This window comes from Rhipicephalus sanguineus, chromosome 4 (assembly GCF_013339695.2).
Source record: "Rhipicephalus sanguineus isolate Rsan-2018 chromosome 4, BIME_Rsan_1.4, whole genome shotgun sequence".
Classification (NCBI taxonomy): Eukaryota; Metazoa; Arthropoda; class Arachnida; order Ixodida; family Ixodidae; genus Rhipicephalus; species Rhipicephalus sanguineus.
This window is the reverse complement of record NC_051179.1, coordinates 139,092,954-139,114,266: the sequence shown is the minus strand read 5'-3', so window position 1 is coordinate 139,114,266 and position 21,313 is coordinate 139,092,954. Positions and strand designations below refer to the sequence as shown.

General features: G+C 46.9%; 2 protein-coding genes across 3 annotated transcripts in view; both read right to left on the bottom strand.

The window, feature by feature from the left end:
* Window positions 1-21,313, bottom strand: part of LOC119390743 (uncharacterized) — a 490,304-nt gene that overhangs the window by 278,924 nt on the left and 190,067 nt on the right. The window lies entirely within an intron of this gene.
* The window catches only part of LOC119390742 (uncharacterized), a 356,206-nt gene that overhangs the window by 253,436 nt on the left and 81,457 nt on the right, over window positions 1-21,313 (bottom strand). For both annotated transcript variants that reach the window (XM_049414913.1, XM_037658432.2), the window contains exon 10: window positions 15,996-16,167. In XM_049414913.1, coding sequence (XP_049270870.1) covers window positions 15,996-16,167 — 172 coding nt within the window. The remainder of the gene's footprint in view (window positions 1-15,995; window positions 16,168-21,313) is intronic.

The following is a 21,313-nucleotide window of genomic DNA, read 5'->3' as shown; positions in this document are numbered from 1 at the left end:
GTAAATCTGTTGGACTTGTAATTGTGTACCCGTTTCAAGTCTTTGTTGCTTTCGTGTCGGGTAAGTCAGAAGAGCTGGGTGCAGTAGTTGACGAGAAAGAGGCAGCTCGACTTACGCGCTTCTTAGGAGAAAATTTTAGGACCCGGTTTATTCGAGTGCTTAGCGTAAATCTCTGCCCCATTGTTAGGCACGTCTTCGTCCGTAAATTTCAAATAGTCAACGTTGTAGGCTCAGGGCCACCGGTCGGCCGGAGCCCTCAGAGAGAACATGGAGGCCAACCAGAACAGACACCTCTACTAATCGGATAACACGCACAGAATGCCAGTCGTTCTGGCGAGCGCGAGTGCGCAGAGTGTGGGGGCGACCCAGGCTTCCCTTCATACACCTCTATTCATGCTGGCAGCCGCCAGCGCACCCACAGATTTCTTATTTTGACAATGAAAATTTGCACCGCTTTTCAGCCATCATCCTACGAGGCAGTAAGCTGAAGTTAGTCAAATTGCGAAGTATAGCTCACGGACGCACAATTAAGAACACGAACACATCATGCGATTCTTTCCCGTGTCATTTATCAAGGCAGGATGGCACCACCTTTGAATGAGCGGACGTTCACGTTCGCTCATTCAAAGTAGAGCCAAAGTTCCGTCACGGTAGATAGGGACACATGTGTCCTGTTGCCAAATAGACACATGTTGCCAAATAATGTACGATAAGTCCTTATTTAACCACTGCTTGTGCTTCCGCGGTTACTATAGGCCTATGAAAACTACTAGTTTCTTACTGATACCACACCCCAATTTAATAAAAAAATTGCAATTACTTTGTCCGGCAAAAAACGCTGCCCTCCGGCGTCACAAACGGCGCTTCTGGTGGGATTTGTGAGGCCGTTATGTCGACCTAAATATAATATTCTGCTACAGCCATCTTAAACGAGTCGATTGTGCAAGTTATACGCTATTCGACGTGGCAGTTCTTTAGACACACATGATTTAGTTATGCGGACATATGTGTCCCGCCTACCTCAAAAGGGTTAAATTCAGGAGTCGGCATTCTTATTTTTGCGAAATATAAACGTGAGTAAAATTTTCCTAACCTATCGGTAGTGACATAAGCCGAAATTGGCATAACGTAAATGAAGGACCATCGGAATATCGGCCCGACAGCGTCACCCATCTCCTTAAAATATTCCATGATGCCCTCGCCCCCATTCCAAATTCACCTGACAACTTCATAGAGAGAAATGAGTTTAGGGCCGTCAATACAGAATTCTATGAGGAAGAAGTGACTGTTGGACTACTGAAAAAGAATCAGCCCTCGTGACACCTTTTGAATGACTTTGTAAGCCGCTGCGGAAGCTCATTGGTCAGGTTGGTCGGTTGCTGACCAGACCGACGCGGGTTCGATCACAACCGCGGCGGCCACATTTCGATGAAGGCGAAGTGCTAAGTTGCCGTGTATTTAGATTTAGGTGAACGTTAATAAAGTCCAGGTGGTAGAAATTATGCGAAGCCCCCTACTACAGCATGCCTCTTATAATATCGATATTTTAGCTCGTAAAACCGCAATACTTAATGACTTACAGGAATGTTCGAAGAGCTAAAATAAGAGCTGTTGATTTCGCCTCAAATATGGGCGTTAATCCGGGATGTGCAATATAAGCCAACATGACAATGTCTTTCTGAAAATAACCACATTCACTTTCTTTTATTGCGATAGCAATTATATGGACAGTCTCAGCTGATTTTTGCCGTCGCCGTCACCGCCGTCATGCACCGTATATGTATCTCTCTCTCTCTCTCTCTCTATATATATATATATATATATATATATATATATATATATATCAAAGCCACAAAGAAAAATAATTCAGAAAAGCTTTCAGACGCGCGGAATAGAACGGGCGACCTCCCGCTTTCCAGCGCGTGGCGTTAGACGGTTAGGCCACAAGAGCTCCGTCTTTCAGCCTGCTAACGGCGAGCTATTTATATACACCACTTACATCAGCATGCTTTCTCAGTTACCACATAGACTGCGCGATGTCCACGCGTGGCGCGCTTTAACGATTGTCGCTCCGTTCCTGCGAACGCCGTTGCTCTGCGACCTACAGGGCGTGGTCGCCTTCGTGCGCTTATCTCGAGGAAAGAAGGGGGCGGCTGGCGGGGGGGGGGAGCAGGGGGTTGTATGTCTTGTGCTTTCCCCGCGATGTCCGCGCTGAAGTCACAGAGCGTACGAAGGTCGCTTCGCTCGCTCCAGCGGCCGCGTTTGCGAAAGGAGCGCGCTGTTCAAACAGAAATAAGTAACAACTGGGACAGTTAGTTCGCGCTCGTCCTGCGTGTACCTGTTCGTTCGTTTCGTGCGTCCTGCTTTATGTTTGAGCAGTGCGCTTCCTGTGTCGAGCTGTGACGCATGATAGTTCGCGCTCGTCCTGTGTGCGTTCTTTTCGTGCGTCCTCTGTGCTCGAGCGACGCGCTGGCAATTGCGAGCTGCTCTGCGTTCTTCGCGTTACATTCCAATTTATTGCTATCGCATTCATTGCTTCGCCGTTACGGCGAAACTGTGACTTTTATACTTATTGGCGTATCAGTGGCCATTACATTGCTAATTGCCATTTGGTAATCTAACATACCAGTCAAATATCTGGAGGGCAGTAGTTTGGCGTTCAAAGGAAACATATCGTAAACCTGAAATTCTGCATTGGACAAAAATATAGGACTAGAAAATCTTGCGTGTATCGGTATTTAAATTATCAGGTTGGACTTGGACGAAGAAAGCATGATGTTTACATGCATATGTTGTACACGTATAACAAGATGTTCTCGGTTCGCCAATAAATTCGAACTCTGAGTACCTTAGTGTGGACTCGTCGCCACAATTACCGGAGCCTACCAGTACAATAGGGTAAAGCATATGACGTACATGCGAATCTTGATTAGGGCATGACGTATCGCTCGGAAGTAACACATTTCAATCAAGCACAGTTGTTTTAACTGGCCAATTATAATGCAATTACAAACAGAACCGTGTTTTGCTGCCTAAGCATGAGGCTTGCTTAAACCTCGTAGCTTCCAAACTGCTGCAACTAGCTTGCAAGAGAGTATTGACGTAACCTTACGCTCCGTTGAACGGGCTATACGGCGCAGCAAGCGATGCGTTGTCAGTATCGCTGCTGTTGCCATAGTTCTGCGCACTGGCAGACGCGCCTGGCGCCATAGCGTACGCTACATTTAGTGTTTCCCCTTAATACAGTATCTTTATTTCCATTAAGTGACTATGCGCATTTCAAGAGAAAGACACGCATGCTTGTTTACAGCGTTCTAAAAAAGTATCAGTTTAGCGTCAAGGGCGACGCAATGAATGCGACAGCAAGAAATTGGAATGTCACAGGAAGAATGGCAAGCAGCTAGAACTGCGCGCTACCTAATTCAAGCATAAAGGTCGCATAAAAAGAAAACACACAAGGCGAGTGCGAGCTAACAACTGTCACCACTCGACACTTGTAGCGCGCTGCTCAAACACAAAGAAAGACGCACGGAAAGAAAGGCACAGGTATGCACAGGACGAGCGCGAACTGTCACACTTGTTACTTCAACTAACCCCTACTTTGGCTCTTCTAGCTAGCAGGTCACTCCTTTCGCAAACGCGGGCGATGCAACGAGCAAAGTGAGCTTTTTGTGGTCTATAGCTTCAATGCAAACATTGGGGTGAAAGCACAAGACGTACAAAACTCCCCCTCAAGAGATAATTGCGCGAGCACGGTCGACCACGCCCCGTATGTCAAAGTACAAGTCGAAGGCGCACATCCCAACTCCTGCGAAACAATAGACAATTTTAGAATTGGGGCCCAAGAAATTTGCGAGCCGCCAGCACGCATGCGCAGTGCGCAAGCCACTCTCGGACTCTTGCGCTCGCGTTGTCCCAAGACCCTGCAGAGCCTTCCTTTGGGCGGCAAACAAAACCGCAGAGCGCGCGACTTTAAGAGAAAAAAATAAAGACGGCGCATGGCCGTGGCACGGGAAGCCACGGCTGGCGTTCCCTGCGGGCGTCGATTGTAGTAACTAAGATAAAGCTTCATTTGGCTCTAGGCGGTACATATTCCTGATGCTGAGATTACAGCGCAAACGCGCTTCGTTGTCATCCTTACTTCTCCTTTACTTCTATTAGATTCCAATTTCATGTATTCGCGTATCTGATAAACTATCATCCTAGTTACACGTTTTGGCTCAGAGGTATTGTTGTGTGCGCATGTGCGGTAAGCTTGCCTGGGGCTTATATATGCATTGGCGTATGAAAGAATAAACCAGTTATTAGTCAGCGCTTGTGTCGTAAGTTTCTTTTCTTTGTGGATGTCTCGTGCTTTTGCGCTGAAATTTTAGACTCAAGATTCTGGTGACGGTGTAACATTCTGGTTCGGCCGTCTCGTTTTTTCCCTCCTGTGGCATAAGCCTTAAGACCGAAAGCGTTCCCACTAGCTCGCGCCACCACGAGCCATAGGATGCTCTTTTTCCCTGGCCGACTGACCACGAGTGGCTTGCCGCAACAACCCCAAAATGAAAAGCTAGGGTGGGTCGCCAGCAATACGACGCAAACGCAGCGTGCGCAACGATGTAGCATGCCCCGCTGTCTCGCATAATTTTAAGAAAGAACCTTTCGTGCATTAAGAGACGTAATAAAATCCTCCTTGTTCGTTTCTGTTTGATTCATGGAAAAAAGAACCTCTTTGGCGCTGCCATGTGGAACGACGTGCGTGGATCAAAAGTTCCCTTTTCGCCGAACTGCGCTTCGCCCGGCGCACCGCTTCTCTCACGCGCTCGCGTCTCAGTGGTAGTTTCGGTATCGCGTACTACCGCGTGTGTTTTGTACGCTCTGACAGAAAGTTCGACAAAATGCCGCATGCAGGTGATGTTGCCCGATGCCCGAATCGTGCACGCCGCCGGTGCACGCCGCCGCGCAGTAAAGGCGGGCAACCTTGGGCACGGCAACAGTGACGTGAGAAAGACCGCTTTCAGGCGGGTGATTTAAAGTGCGTTAACGCGATGGGGACCACTGAAACGTGATTTTATTTCAAAATAAGCACTTCCTTGGTAGAAAAGTAGCACTACGAGGTTTCTGGACCGCTATTTCAACAATCAACGCCAACTCAATATTTGCCTTTAGCGTCCCTTTAAACACATTTTAATTTTACTGTGATTCAACCACCCAAGTGTGCATGTTTGTGTGATGTTTGTACTGCCTTATTTGAGACTTCTTTTGTTTGTGTTATCAACGCTTGCCTCTTATTCAGTCTTTAGAACACAGCTGGCGTTCTCTGGCGCGCTAAAAGGACCTACTCTTAAATTCTTCGCGCTTTCGTGGTGTGTTTCGGGGGGCTGATACGCCGGCCATTGGAAGCTGCCCAGTGATTGCCTCCCAATATAACGGGGTGTGTGCCAGTGGCTTACGTAAGGCGCAGGACAAATAACCGATGATCAGTTGGAGCGACGGGATGGATAGCAAGCGCAGCCGAGGGCTACATAGAGTTGTGTGAGGAGATCAAGAAGTTCAAATCCCCTGAAGGCGAAGGCCCTACGGACCTCCACAATGTAGAGACAGGAGTGTTTCCAAATATATGGCAGCTGAGAATAATATATCCAACGTTGTACCATGACGCTTATCCGTGGTGGGGCGGTTTGTTAAATTTATACATCTCACGGGAGTGTGGTCGAAAGCCGAATAATTTAAAAAAGTCACAGTTTGACCGCAAGACTGAAGCAATGAATGCGATAGCAACAAATTGTAATCTTATAAGTATTCTGAGTGAGGCTGGCAGCTGACTCTTTTGGATCTGATTTCGCGTAACTCTAAAATACACTGGCGTGAGAGAATACGGCCGCTCCAGGAAGAGATGCTCTTTCCGCACAGTCTCTTCGCGTTGAGAGCGCAGCACGTAGCGAGTCATACAGGCCATACACCGCTGATCGCTGGCGAGATGGCGCGGGCGCCAGCGATCGCGACCACGCCCTTAGAATCAAAGTTCAAAGTTGCTGCTGGGGCGACCCGCCCCACCTAACGTCTTTTCATGCACGTTCAAGATGGGCGGGGCGTTTCCTCTCCGCTTCGACGACAGGCCTCCCGAGCGGGGTCATGTTATCGCATGCGCCCTCCGAGCGACGGAGATGGGCCGGCTCCTTTTATCTCTGCTCAGCCGATTCCGTCGCCCATAGTCGCGCGATTTTACCCGCGGTAGAACATACGATGCGCGGGGGGATGTTATCAATTTGGACTTTATACGGCACATGACGGCGACGGAAACTGTGATGGCAAAACCCCGTCCAGAGTGTTGATATAATTGCTATCGCAATAAAAATACTTAGGTAACAACCTTGTAAACATTGCGAAGCAGTGGGAGGCCCAACTGGGCAGCTCGGACTTAGATGTTTATTTAGGACTTCTGTGTCACGTTAGGCGAGCGGCGGAAGACAGTGGGGCCCTGGACCTAGGGCTCTTTGCAACATGCTTCTGAGTAACACTTTCTCATTCCCTTTGCTTAAAGTAAAGATTCGTGCTCTTCTTCTAAGGCGTGAATTTGAATCGGATGACGCAACACATGGTGAATTGGAAATCATTGAGTGTGGCCTTCGTACAGCATTGGGGGCAGAATACGCTGGTAACGAAGAGTGACAAGATTATCTTCACAGTGAGAGCGCTCAGTGAATACCATAAATAGTGAATTGCCATAAACAACCAAATCCAAGGGCATGAAGGAATCTTCTTTGTTTTCATCCCCTAACTTTTTTAAGGCTCGGCGCCTGTCTTGCCGTCGCCGTCGACGCCGCAGTTCCTTTCCGCATATGCAGGTATATATATATATATATATATACAACCAAACAGACAAACAGTTCAGAAGAAGGCTTTTCAAAAGGGCGCGCGACTGGGTGTTCGAACCTACCACCCCTGGTTGCGCGGTGCACCGCGTAGATCCACCCGGCCACATAGGTATTTATACTCCAGCATACTGATGGCACGCGATTATTATATGCTATTTACCGTTGGTGGTACGCAGATCTCTGACGTGATTCAGCATGGCATAGGCTTCTGCACTATCACCCGCGACATGGCGGGAAAGTGCAAAAGGCACGCTTTAAACGGCGTCACCCTCCCGTCTTTCACCGGAGAGGCGCTGCGCGCCTTCGATTCTGTACTTTGACCTACAGGGCAGCGGTCGCATGCGCTCGCACGCTTATATCGTGAGGTGTATTCAACAGATTACTCATAGCTTTCTACGTGTTGTGCTTTCCCCGCATGGTTTCGCGTTGAAGTGAGTTGAGGGCCATAATCCACACAAAGGTCACGTCGCTCGCTTCAGCTGCCGTGTTTGCTACATACGACTGGTCGTAAAAAAAATCGGCAAATTTCACGCATTGTGTGAAACGTGTTCATGCAAAGCAGTTAGTGAGTAGCAGCCTATGCAGGATTTTTCGCTTGGAGCCAAGCGTTACGAGTTGGATGAACGTCTGTGTAAATGTAGTAGTTATGCGCACATGGCGGGCTTGTCACGCAGATTGACTACGCTGTCGTGTAAAGGGTAGCTCATTACAATGTAACAGCGGCACTCACGCTAGAGCAGGCATGTAAGTTATGCCGCAACGAAGTGCACTCTACGCTGCGATGATGTTGATATCATAAGTAGCGGTCATCGGCGTATACGAACAACTCTTGCCTATTATTTGAGTAGTCGTCCTGTACTATATTGTTTAAAGGCGGATAGTAAATGCCGCCGCTACTATTGGTGTTTGCTTGACATGGTGCTTGTATCGGGCCTTTTTCCCATGCAGCTTGAAGCACTGGTGTGGCTCTGTCTTAGAATATTCGACTGTCACGCAGGGAGTCTGGGTTTGATTCCAGCTCTAGCTGTGATTTTTATTCTTTGCGTTCAACGCGCTTTCTCGCTCACTGACTACGTTGCCGATGCCGGCACTGAAGTTTCTGCCACACTGGCTCCTTAACGATATCACATTAAGACTTCCAGCTTACTCTCGCAGTCCCGGAATTGATTGATATAGTCTGTGACCCACCTGTGGCTCACACCTCTATAGCACGGGCTTTGTTATGCGGGCATGCGGCGCACGTAACTCCTGGAAAAGGTTTCGTTACGTAAGCGGCAGGCAATTCACGTTATTAATGTCACAACCTGTGTATCGTGTTCATCAGACACTCATGTCCTCCTGTACCAATTTTTAAATGCGAACCATTCCTTAGCGAAACCCAGGCAATTTGAGCGTTTATATCTATCTATCTATCTATCTATCTATCTATCTATCTATCTATCTATCTATCTATCTATCTATCTATCTATCTATCTATCTATCTATCTATCTATCTATCTATCTATCTATCTATCTATCTATCTATCTATCTATCTCTCTGTCTGTCTGTCTGTCTGTCTGTCTGTCTGTCTGTCTGTCTGTCTGTCTGTCTGTCTGTCTGTCTGTCTAGCCGCCTACGTCTGGGTGATCTCATGATCTCCTCCTTAACTTGATGTAGACCAAAATTGGCATGGGAGGGTAAAAGGATTTGACGAATATGACTGTCTGATCATGGCGTGAATAACATGAAAATCCTGTCGCTTACGTCGTCAAACGCTTTCTTCCAGGCCCGTTTGGCAAATACCCGTATACCACGGGCCGTGGTATACGGGTACGCTGACATCTGATAGTTTATATCTACCCAGAAACGGCGAGAACAGGCATTGGTAATTTAAATGCGAGAGCGTTAAGAAAAACTGAATCTGGCATCGTAGATCCGGCGAATGCAAAGAATAAAAATTAGGATCCCATAAGGAATGGATCCCAAGCATTCTGCGTGGCAGTCAGGTATTCTACCACAGAGCCACGCCTGGTCTAGAAACTGCTTTGAAAAAGTACCCTATGCAGGCGTAGTGTCAGTGCAACGTCCAGTGTGGTTGGGCTGCTGGCTATCTAATTTTATAACAAGGCAATCAGCATTACATATGTACTCCTACAATACATGCGTCATGTCAGGTTAACGTGTGTGGTTCAAGTGTTGGCTCCGCTTTTATAGCAGTCTAATAACGATTACATTTGTAATGCTCGCTGATTTGTATTACACGGTGACTGCTTCGCAAGAGACCGATTCCCACGAGGCGTGGCATCTGCAGAATTTTTATTTATACAACGTTAAAGAGACGACCGCAAGAGCGCCCAGACGTAGGTGGCTGAATAGATGGATAGATATAAACTCTCTAAGTGCATTGGTTTGCTAATAAATCCTTCGAATTTAAAAAGAACTGCAGCTGCAGTCCTTGCCACTTTGAAAAAAATGTTTTGACTACAATGATGTTCTGTACAAGTATATTTCACCAGGCAGACTGTTGATGCTGATGACCGTTTGTTGAGCTGGTGACAATAAAAGTGTTCAACTTCTGACGTCTCATTTATTGCCAATGCCAGAAGTGAATATGTGTTATGAGGTGAATCTGTGTTATGATAGAAAATTGGCAGAATATTCGCACTGCGCAAATAAAATTAAAACGAAAAATTTCGGCAGATCCCACGTACTGTGGCAATCAATGCAATGCGAAGCACGCGGCGGAACTGTGGCGTAATTTTTTTACATTAAGCGATACGTTACCAGATGAGGCTAAAGACGTTACCATGAGGCAAATGGTATACGTGCACACATCCCTATAGGAAAAGAACCGCGTTTCCAGTGCCTCCCAGTGCCTTTCAGCGCACTGGTTGGCACTAGGAACGCTGTACAGTGTGGCCCAGTGTCTTGCAGCGCACTGGGAGGCACTGGTCACGCTGTAGAGTGTCTGCCCGATCACTCGGAACACTGGTGGTACATTGGAAAAAACTGGGCGCGCTAGGTGGAATTCCTATCAGATACGGTATTGGATCGCGAGAAGTCTAAAGAAAAACGTATCGGATATTTTCAAAATAATATTCTAATGTGTGTCCTGCACATATCGAGCTTTAGTTTTAGTTAAGCGACGGACGTACGCATACGCTAAAGCAATCATCTGTCGAGTGAGCGCGCGTGCACTTTCTCTGAAGTGTGTGATCGAATGTCGTGAATGTAGTTCATATAACTACATCGAAAAAACGTTTCATTCGAGCACAATATGACATTATTATTAGTCTGATAATCAACATAAACATAGTCCAGCAGTCAGTCCTTCTATATGGGCTCGTAGCGCTGAAAGCAGCACACCACGGGCAACCGTGAGCCAATGTATTATAACGCACAATTGCGGCGTTTCTAGCTTCTGATTTGTGTAGTCGAAGGTGCAAATATGGCCACGCTTGAGTCAGCTATCATCGAAACTGCATTTGAACAGTTATTAAATTCTTCGTAAATGAATATCCACGTTAATCACAGCGATCGTGGCGCACGGAGTACAGCTCTAAGCCTAACGGTCGGTTCAGCTATAGTGAACTACTGCGGCTGTATAGTGCGCGGGACGTAAACAAAAATCACATAAAATATGTCCAAAAGGGTGACGAAGAATAAAGTGTTCAGTGTGCATGTAAGATGCACATTGTTTTCTACATAGGTATGACTAACTGCTTAGTGAGTAAGTGAGATTGCCGCAACACATCTGCGCTTACGCAAATATGTTTTGCGGCAAAATGTGCCAGATAGACGTTCTGATCCTAGGCAGAGCATAAACAAATTTAAGTATCTTGTGTTAGGGTCTCGCGAGCACGAAGAGACTGAAATCTGCGCGTCTAAACGAAAAAAATGAAAATACTGGTTACGGGAAGTAGTTATAACATGAAGAAAATAAAGGTCGAAACTAGTCTTCCAGGTGTGGTGTTGCGGTAAAGTGTCGGATTCGGGATGTACGGTGCGTCGAGGTGTTGGGTTCGACTCCGGCTAGGTCGCTCGTGTTTTTTAGGTGTTTTTTTGTCGCAGTGCTCGCGTTTGAGCTCTAATTGCGATCTGGGATGACCACAGTTTTTAAAAAGAAAAGCGTGCCTCGTGCAGCGTGCCAGCGTCCCTAGTACCTAGAGCCACACTGGTCCAGTAATCATGTATGGCACTGGGACAGTGCCACTGGGTTTTCCGATGGGGATATGTTAAAGGGAACGACAACTGATTTTCCTCGTCTCATTGTTTACGGCGCAACAGAAAGCTCACCCTTCGCAGTGTTTTTAGCTGCAGTAGTTAATGCCAAAAGCACATAGTCATTTTACAAGCAGCATTTTTCGATCTGAAAGGCTGTAAACACGGATGCACCTTTCCTCCAGCAACGCTGAGAATTGGTAGAGATGCCGCCAGCCCTTCTCGCGATTTTGAAAGCTATCGCTGTTCTGCTGTCGCAGGAGTTTCTGTAACTATATGTTTAACCACCTTTATTTATAGCTTTCCAACTATTTTTGAAAATAACAAGCTGTTACAATGAGATGATGTGGCATAATACACCTTCCCTGTATTTGTACCGCGTTGTGTGCGCATGCGTCCAAGGTTGCCTGCGCCTGTGTCATGGGAGGCTTGTCCCGGCGTTGTTACTCTCTCGATGCGCGAGCCCAGCCAAGTCATCGAAAACGTCACTACGCATATACTCGGCACAGCCGAGTATATGCGTAGTGACGAGTGTAGGTAGCAAAACTATGCCGCTCCAAAATTTTAGCGACTTGGAAAATGCGTGGACGGTTGCATGAGCACGCTGAAATGTTGCTCAAGACGAGCTGCCGAGCATGGGATCATTATGTCACGCAAAGGCAACGCCACTTTAATGCATACCACTAACGCAGACCTATATGCACATTTTAATGGAGTAATACTTTTTAATATACAGAAACGAACAATATTTCAATACTAACAAAAAATCGCCGACCGCGTAGAGCAATCAACGGTTACATGGCTGGTTTCATCGGATCGTTCATGTTTTTGCCTCCAGAGGCGCCACAGGTCATTTTTTCGCGACTTTCAAATACGAAATAAAAATATAAATCCACCTCTCAAGAAAAAACAGGGTTGGTTTGAGTCGATGCGACGGACAATCTTTCCATCAGTGGAGCCATCTCATTTCATGTTCTGGGCAGTTGCCGGTCCCTTCAAAAAGTAGCCGATGCGTTATACCTGTAACCAGTTGTTTACAGTTGCGCAACGATGCCAACAGCTACATAGGTATTACCAACACCAGACGCAGTAAGGCGATATGTAGTCCTTCTACTTGTCCGCCATGATTGAGAACGCACGCACGTTCTACGAACCCGTTTTCTTTACAGTTCTCACGTTATTGTGATTGATGGTGCGCAACGCAGACCTCGCCGATACCGCTACCTATCTGTGTGTGTTCGGTGTCTGGCGGCCGGCGAAGTGGGATGCGGCTTACGTGGAAGTTGCGCATCGCTGTGTTCTTATATGTACCCACGCTGCAGCACCAGCAGTGGAGCCGCTTGCTGTGGACGACGCATTGGAATCCCGTGGTTGCAGTAGCCTCATTGCTCCATGTTTCAGAAAGTGCTAACACGCCAATTCATGATAGAAGAGCGTCTTTTTCGAGCCCGTACACGTGCGCGTGCACAGACTCTACGTTCAGAGCGGCGAGCGTGAGGGGACTGTTGTGGTTGTGGCACCAAATGAAGGTGGTAGTCCGGCCCAAGACAATGTCTAGAGGCCTGTTTGCTAGCCGCCTCACGTCGCCGACAGACTGCGTCAATAGAGCCGGTGACATATCGGAGCCTGAAGTCACATTTTGCGTTGGTGACGTATAGGCCATCGAGGTTGGTGGTCCTGCAAAGTACTACGTAGACAAACTTCAATGTACTGCGCTTATTGTATCCGAAGACTAGCTGGGCCTACGCAGCCCTTTGTGACTTATATATTCCTATGGTGTTTTCTTGTCCAAGAGGATACTGTGCCCTCTTACACAAGATATTTTTGTGTCTTATGTTGTGGTTTTGGTGGTTCGCAGTACCAGAGGCACTCATTTAAGTTCTGCTGAGGGTGCGAGGTAGTGATGTGCTGCGTCCTGGCTGGGACGACAATGCCTACCGTAGACGTTGCAGATTCCAGTCACAGTCGCACGAGGTTGCCGTGTTCATTACGCTGGGTGTCCCACAAGGTGCTCATGTTTTCATTAACGAGGTCGTCGCTGCGGGATGACATAACACGTTGTCCCTAGCGTCGAGGCAACGTGCGGTATAGCGGTCGACGTCCGCATTGCTGTAGTATAGCCGTATGCCATCAGGGCACTCAGCGGCAGCTTCTTCGCGCTTCACAAAGCGGCTCTACGTCAATCTGACGTCGTCCTGGTTCAGCATGACGCCATAGCCCAGCCTCATATGAAATGAAAAGAACACTGCGTCATTCTGGCGGACCACGTGGACGAGCAGATGGCACTGGAGCGTCTTCCAGGGGTGTTTTGTCTTCAACTCTGTTCCTTGTTTGCGTTTCATTGTGTATGTTCGCTGTTAATGAGTTGACTGAGACAAAGAATTACCTGTGGCACATACCCGAATAACATGAACTGTGGTAGCGGGTATGTGCCACACGTGACTGATGAAAAAGGTTTCACGACGTACGCGGCAGGCTGCGTTATTCATATCATGACCGGTGAATCAGGCTCGTCATAGACTGAGCTCCTGAAATGCCAAATATGGTATATTCCAAGTTATGGAGACGACCAGGAGAGCACCCAGACGTTGGGGGCTAGATAGATAGATAGATAGATAGATAGATAGATAGATAGATAGATAGATAGATAGATAGATAGATAGAAATGTACAAAGCGCCTGAGGTTCGCTAAGACATGCTTCGCATTTAAAATGAGGGCAGCTACGCACTAGTGGTGCAAAAACTCAGGAAATAGCTGAGGGGTAGCTTCCTTTCCACCTCCTTTACCTTCTCCAAACTTTCAAATCATTCGTCCTCACACTCACTTCCCTTTCACCTCCTTGCTATGGTATGCTCTACTCTTTCTCCTCCTCTTTTCCATCTACACCTTTCCCTCATCAACCTTACATCGCTCCTCACTCTAAATTCCCTTTCGCGCCAGCGCGCAATACTTAATATACATGAATATGTTATGCTTTATCCTATTCCCTCCTCCTTTCCTACTCTTTACCTTCACTCCCCTTTCCCACCTCCTTGCTATACTATACTACATAAGGGTATCCTATGCTTTGCCTTCTACCCTCCTTCTTTTCCTCCTCACCTTGACTTTCCTTTCCCACCCCTTGCTATACTGTATAACACAACAGAAGGCTCTCCTATGCTTTACCGTCTCCCGTCCTCTCCCTCCTGCGCGCCCTCACTTACCTTTCCCGCCGCTGGCTGTGCCATCCTGTATATGGCTATGGTAATCATTCGTTTCATTTCATTCATTTATTTTATTACGATAGCAATTATATGCACAGTCTCGGCTGGAAAATGTCCGTCCTCGTCGCCGTCATTCACCGTATATGTATAAGTATGTATATATATAGAAAGGCCACAAAGAAAAATAATTAAGAAATTCTTTCCGACGCGCGGAATCGAACGGGCGACCTCTCGCTTTGCAGCCCGGCGCTTTAGACGTTAGGCCACGACAGCACCCTCCCTCAGCCTGCTAACGGCGAGCTATTTATATACACCATGTAATTCAGCATGCTTTCTTAGTGGCCACATAGATGGCGCGACGTGCGCGCGTGTTGCGCGCTTTAAAGATCGTCGCCCCGCCCCTGCGAACGCCTTTGCTGTTCGCTCTACAGGGCGTCGTCGCTTTCGTGCGCTTATCTCAAGGAAAGAAGGGGCGGCCGGTGGGGTGCTTCCCTTCGCTCGCTGCAGCGGCCGCGTTTGCGAAAGGAGCGCGCTGTTCAAACAGAAATAAGTAACAACTGTGACAATTAGTTCGCGCTCGTCTTGTGTGTACCTGTTAGTTTGTTTCATAGGTCCGGCTTTAGGTTTGAGCAGTGCGCTTCAAGTGTCGAGCTGTGACGCATTAGTTCGCGCTCGTCCTGTGTGCGTTCTTTTCGTGCGTCCTTTGGGCTCGAGCGACGCGTTGGCAATTTCGAGCTGCATGCTTTCCGTTCTTAGCGTTACATTACAATTTATTACTATCGCAATCATTGCTTCGCCGTTGCGGCGAAACTGTGACTTTTTTATTTACAACTTCACACAGAAGGGGACATGGGAAGAAAAAGCTGAGCAGAACATGACTTGGCTTCACCGCCTGTTACAGTTCAGCGGCACGCCGTGGCAGTGTATTTTTTGCACTTTGTGCAAAAAATACACTGCCACCAAGTACGCGTAATTTATACAAACTAAAGTTCTTTAAGATAGGAGCAGTTTAGAAGAGCTGTGTAGAAGGATGATCGCTGGCTAAGTGGTAAACAAGACGTAAAGCTTTCTTTTGCAGAATATAGAACTTTACTAAATTTGTGAGCATAGTGTCCCATACTAGCTGGCAATAATTCACCTGTGGCATAAACAGAGATTCGAAGCCACAATTTGATTTTAGCAGGAAGGACATGCTTTAGCCTCTCCCCTCCTCTTTTTTCTTCTCCTCGCTCTCACTTCCCTCTCCCACACCATGATATACTATACTCTGCATTGCTGTAACTATGTTTCAACTTCGCTATGCACAGCACAGTCTTTTGTGTGCTCCCGTATACGGCCCTAGCTCAAGCTTCGACAGCTCCGCTGTTAAACGTGCAAGAAAACTTGCATAGCCTTAGCTACACAGTAATGTTTTGTAAATGAACAAATTCTCCTACAACGTTATTAGCTTTATTACACGGTTCCCCTCCTTAGTTACCGACATAGTCAGGTAAGGGCCGCCGTTTCTATATCATAGGCAACACTTGTTTGGTTTCGTCTCTGTTTGCCGCTTGGTGACGTATCTAAGCGGTAATTCCTCTACTGGACGATGCCATCGCCAGCCTGGGCTTTCGCATCATAACAGCCATAATAAAAGTGCGTTCAAACAAGAATAATACTTAGAATAACAGAGAATAATAATACCTCTTACTGACGGTGTAAGAATATTGGTGGAAAAATGTGCTTACCGAGCAATTTAGTGGTTGGCGAGTTTGGCGAGTCGCAGTGTTATTTCTGAAGTATTCTGCAACATGGCATTGATCGCAATCGAATTGCTTGTAAAAATCCACAGGAAAACCGATATCAACCTCGAGAGCAGGTTTTGGTATGTCATTCCAGCAAAGATCGTGTTTGCCGTCACTGAAACGATTAAATGTTAAAGTAAAACATCTGACCACAATTCGTACTCTCGGCTTAAAGTCCTGCTGAAGTAACACGTGTTGGCACTGTGTCGTTGGCAACATTTGAGAAGTATCTGGAATTTCGCTTGCTCTAACTAACACGCTTAAATTGTATCGAAAATTACATACTACCGTTCTCAATAAGAATGCTTCTCAATGTAAGTTAATGCAAACTCTAATTTAACTCTGCGTAAATGCATTTAACATGTGAGACGATGCAGAACCTCTGTAACAGGTATTTCCGGTGCATGTAGTGGGATAAAAGACCTTTGTGACACTTAACATCGCATTTTAAGAGTGGAACGCGTTAGAGTAACCGTGCCTCGTTCGCATCACGTTCTCATTCACTTGGCATACTTCGCTTCCCGGTGAATACCTCAACCGTGCTACCAGGAGGTAAGCGTCTGTGCGCGTGCCATAGGCAATTGTGAATTCTTCTAGGGCCGCTAACATATACACATTCGCAAAGTGCCCACAACGCCATAATTTATCATTGTGCGATTTAGCGAAGCATCCACTAGGCGTCTTCAGGCAATACGCGCACATACGCAGTAGCACACGTTCTTCTTGTGGCTGATTATGATTAATAATGATGGCTGAGCGCTCTCCGTGGCCATCATGCGCACAACGCGCGCATCATGGCCACGGAGCTTATCAGGTGACTCGTTTTCACGGCTTACTACACGAGGAATTTTATCACTGCTTCGCCCATGGTGACGTCTTTCGGGTGATGCTCCAGACGTCTGCAGAAATTTCCGCTATCGCCATTGTATAGGCTTCCAAAGCGATGTTGGGCGGCGCCACTGCTCTTATCGATACTGGGAATAGACCTTATGCAAAATTGCTGCCATCTGTCGGAATTTTGACGAAGCTGAGAATCGGCGCCAAGTTGGAGGCCTGTGTACGAATTGTATTGCTGTCGCTGTTATAACTTCTTGCTTGTATCTGGGCTTGCAATCGGGGCATAAAAACGTCAGACGTTACAAATTTTGTATGTTGTTCGTGTAGCGAATGAAGCGCTGCTAGCTATCGGAATATTATTCGTGTAGTGTGGGATGGTTGGGAGGAGGCATTAGGGGGCGCTCGACGCGGCTGCCCACAGCGATGACAATAAGAAAGTGCTGTTGACCCATTTCAAAGAGTATTTCATAAGGGACAATCTACGTCGACCAAATGTATTGTGCATCTTATTGTAAATAAAACTTTGTCCGGCAGGTTATTTTTGAAACAAGAAATATTCCACTTCTGTAGCAACCGATGTATATTTGCATATAATTACTTCATGGTTAAAATATAAGAAATTTAATGTCCACTTCCCACGCACGTGACAAGTGAACATGAAAAAGGTTAGTTGCTTCAAGAATCAGGCGCTGATTAGCTGGTATTTTATTGAATATCGTTCCGACATGTACTCGTAAATAACACGATCCGCCAAGAATAATCGCGTTCACATCGTCGGCGGGGTTTACTGGCGCCTTACAATTCCAACCCGTAGCAATAAGGCAGTTTTGCGTTGCCAACTGAACGCTTCCCAAACCACCTCAGCGCGTAACCAATGGTAGCGCACCCTAATAATAATAATAATAATAATAATAATAATAATAATAATAATAATAATAATAATAATAATAATAATAATAATGGTTCGAGTTTAACGTAAACCATGACATGATTATGAGAGACGCCGTAGTGGAGGGCTCCGGGAATTTCGACCACCTGGGGTTCTTTAACGTGCACCTAATCTTGGCCTGAAGTATTTTCGGCTCTATCGAAAGTGCTGCCGCCGCGGCCCGGATTCGATCCCGCGACCTGTGGTAGAACACTCACGGTCGAATGTAACACAACTGCGGGAACAGAATTTTTTCCAGTTTCATACGAAAAGTGCCACACACAAGCATCTGTTCACATTTCATAGCGCACAGGGGTGGATACAGGATATTGCTGACAGGGGATCAGCGTCAGCTGAGAGAACCTGATATGTGTTCTTCTTGTGGTATAAATAAATAAGAAAGTGAGGGGGGGGGTCAGGCCACCTGGGCTGCCCCTCTGAATTTGGCAGTGTTATCTCATGAAATGCTTGAAAAATACGCATAGAAAAGCAGTACGCGCGAAAAGCATCCCACCAAATGCTACCTTGTTATTCTTTACAATCGAAAACAAACTACGAACAACACGCTCCAGCACAATCGGTCCATTTGCTGATAATCGATGACGCGCACGAGCTACCTAACATGTAACTGTTATCAAATTGTGATAAACAAGGTAATGGTGTCAACAACTGCGCAGGCATGCGCGAGTAGCCTCGATGCAGCTTTGAAGCTCGTACAAGAAGCCGGTTTGTCTGTGCCTGCAGGTACACGGCGCGAAAACTGTCTCGTTCCGGCATGACACAAAAGAGTGTTCTGTGATTATAGTGCCGATAAAGTCACATGCAGCATGTATAAGGAACGGTGAACGTAAACACGGCATTAGTCGTAACCAATAGTCGGAGCAGCGGAACGATCTGCCGCAAGGAGACCAAGTAACATATGGAGGCTAGCTAGTTTCCTGCGAACCCTGTTTCAGCATCCTAATTTCTTCGATCTCAGCAACACGGCACACCAAAATATGTCGGCATCGCCGTTCCTTTCAGCCACCACACTAGCCACACATAGATGCGTACGCTCTATGTGTGCACATGCGCAGCGCGCTTAGCCTTCAACATGGCGGAAATGCTCATGGTGGCCGTTAGATGGCCCAGGTTTTGGATAAGATCTATATCCATGGCGCAGTCTCACTTCGTCACAACGCTGCCGCCCCTCGCTTCCGCGCACGCGGAACTTGACTATCAGTCCTTGACTGTCAGTTCTCCGGGTCGTATGAGGAGCGCATGCGCGCACGTGCGCTTTCGCCGCCGCTGCGAAGTGTGGTGACAAACCGGCTTCGCCGGCAGCGTCTGTCCCCGGTGAGGCACAGCTGGGCTGCGCGAGTGTCGCGCCCAAACTTGAGCTTGGGTTCCCTATAACGATCATTGGTAATCGGCGCAAAAGACCCCAGAGAAATGTTGCCGAGTAAGGGGATCCTTCACATTTAACGAGTTAACATTGAGGTAGGCGGTGACACATGCGCGATTTGTCCACTAATTCCATATTTTACAGTGCGAGACGACACCACAGGAAGGAAGGCACACAAGACACACGGAGCCCTCTTGTGTGCCTCGCCCAACATATTACTTTGTGCGCCACGTTTTCTAAAATCACGAACTAGCGCTTCGCTGACACCTCCAATCTACATAACAGTAGCGCGCTTCTGTGTTGACAGTCTGCTGGTTGCGCATGACGAACTTCTTAGACTTCGAAATAAAATGCTTCGGTACGCATTCCTCAAACGGCCATTTTCAATTCTCTGGAAGCTCCTCCTGCTTCCTGAAGTACAGAAAAGACGCGTACCATCGAGGAAGAATATAAGACTGAACAGAAAAGGGCGTGAATTCCAGTAAGCATGTACCAAATAGCCCAACAAGTTTTGCTAAGCTCCTCCTGCTGGCTGCTTGCACGAGAACAGATGCGAGTGGCTCGTTGAACTAGAGAACGAAACACTGAGCGTTTGTGCACGGCCATATGAACCGACTCGTAGTCTGGATTGGCTTTCAGTGGACACTGAAGGCGATGTCTGTGGAAGCACGTTCTACATTGCGCCAAAGAAAGACAGGTAACCGTCTTTCTTTCCTTCCACAGTGAACTTGATGGAAAGCTCGATGACAATTAGGTAGTCATGAAAAAGTTGCACGTCCTCCTTTGTAATGAAGTGGTTTATAATGAAGTTCTTTACAAATAACTGGTTTTTCGTGTTTCTTGCCAATTAAGCGCCACTATTTTTTAACAACTCATTATTTTTTCAGCAGTCCGGCTATATTAAAACGCGCAAGGGTGCAATAAATTGCTAACACCTCCCTTGTCAGTGGTCATTGGTCACCGGCGAAGTACCTGACTGGTATACACTCCTTCCGCTGTGTACCTACGACTAACTTCCTCACCGGAACAGCGACTGGCCTCCCTGGTACGGTATCTGGCCAAGAAATTCGAAATGAACCTCTCGACTACACTCTGGCTTCTGTAGGCTTCTGCCACAGGAGCGGAGAAACGAGACGGCTGAACCAGAATTGACGCCTGCGGAGAACACGAGCCGTGGCTTCACGTTCCATTGCGAAGTGCCGTCTTTATACGCTTCTCTTGAGGTGACACGCTACCTGATTTTGTTCGCCGCTTAAGTGAGGGCGCTTCAACGGAATTATGTAGGGTTGCGTCGCATGACGTCACGCCAGAATTTGTGACGTCATGTTGACGTCACAAGATTCTGTGATCTGTGGCGTCGTAAATACGTCACATGGTGACATCATCACGTCATGCTCATTCTTTGCACCACTCCGCAGAACGTGAGACGCCAGCGGTCAAATTTCGTGTTTAGTGAGGAATATAACGCTTTCCCCTATAAAGGAGGCACCCTGAACCCCGTAACAACGGGAGACTTGAGCGGCAAAGTGCGAAGAAAATAAAATGGGGCAGAAGTAATTGATAACTGCAGTATTGACACTAGAACTAAAAGAGGAGATATTTAAGCAGTATCTACAGAAAGGAACAGGTTGCGCATAATGAACACCTTCTTCCGAAAATATTAGTAATAGAAAGTGCAGATAAAAAAGCCCTAGCGGACAAACAAACAACAAAATAGATATTATTCTGCGCGGCCACCCAGACACAGGACCGCGTATCTGTGTCATGAGCAAGGTAAAGTTCAGTGACCACAGCTGAGTGTGTGCGAGGATAACGCATAAACAGAGAACTAGAGCAAGATTAACCACCAAAGAGAACTCAACCTTCACGTAGTGACGATATAACAAGACGACTTTTGTATTGCGATTGAGAACAAATACGAATCTTAAGTACAAAAGGAAAATACTGACGTCGAGGAAATGAACAAAACAGCAACTTAAATGATCATTGAAGCAGCAATCGAAGTTGAAGGTAAAGCGTCAAGACAAGGAGTAGGGAAACTCTCCCAAGAAAGAGCAACGTATGAAAGTCCCGAACTAAACATATTAAAGTTCGCTCAGCTAAGAAAGCTGA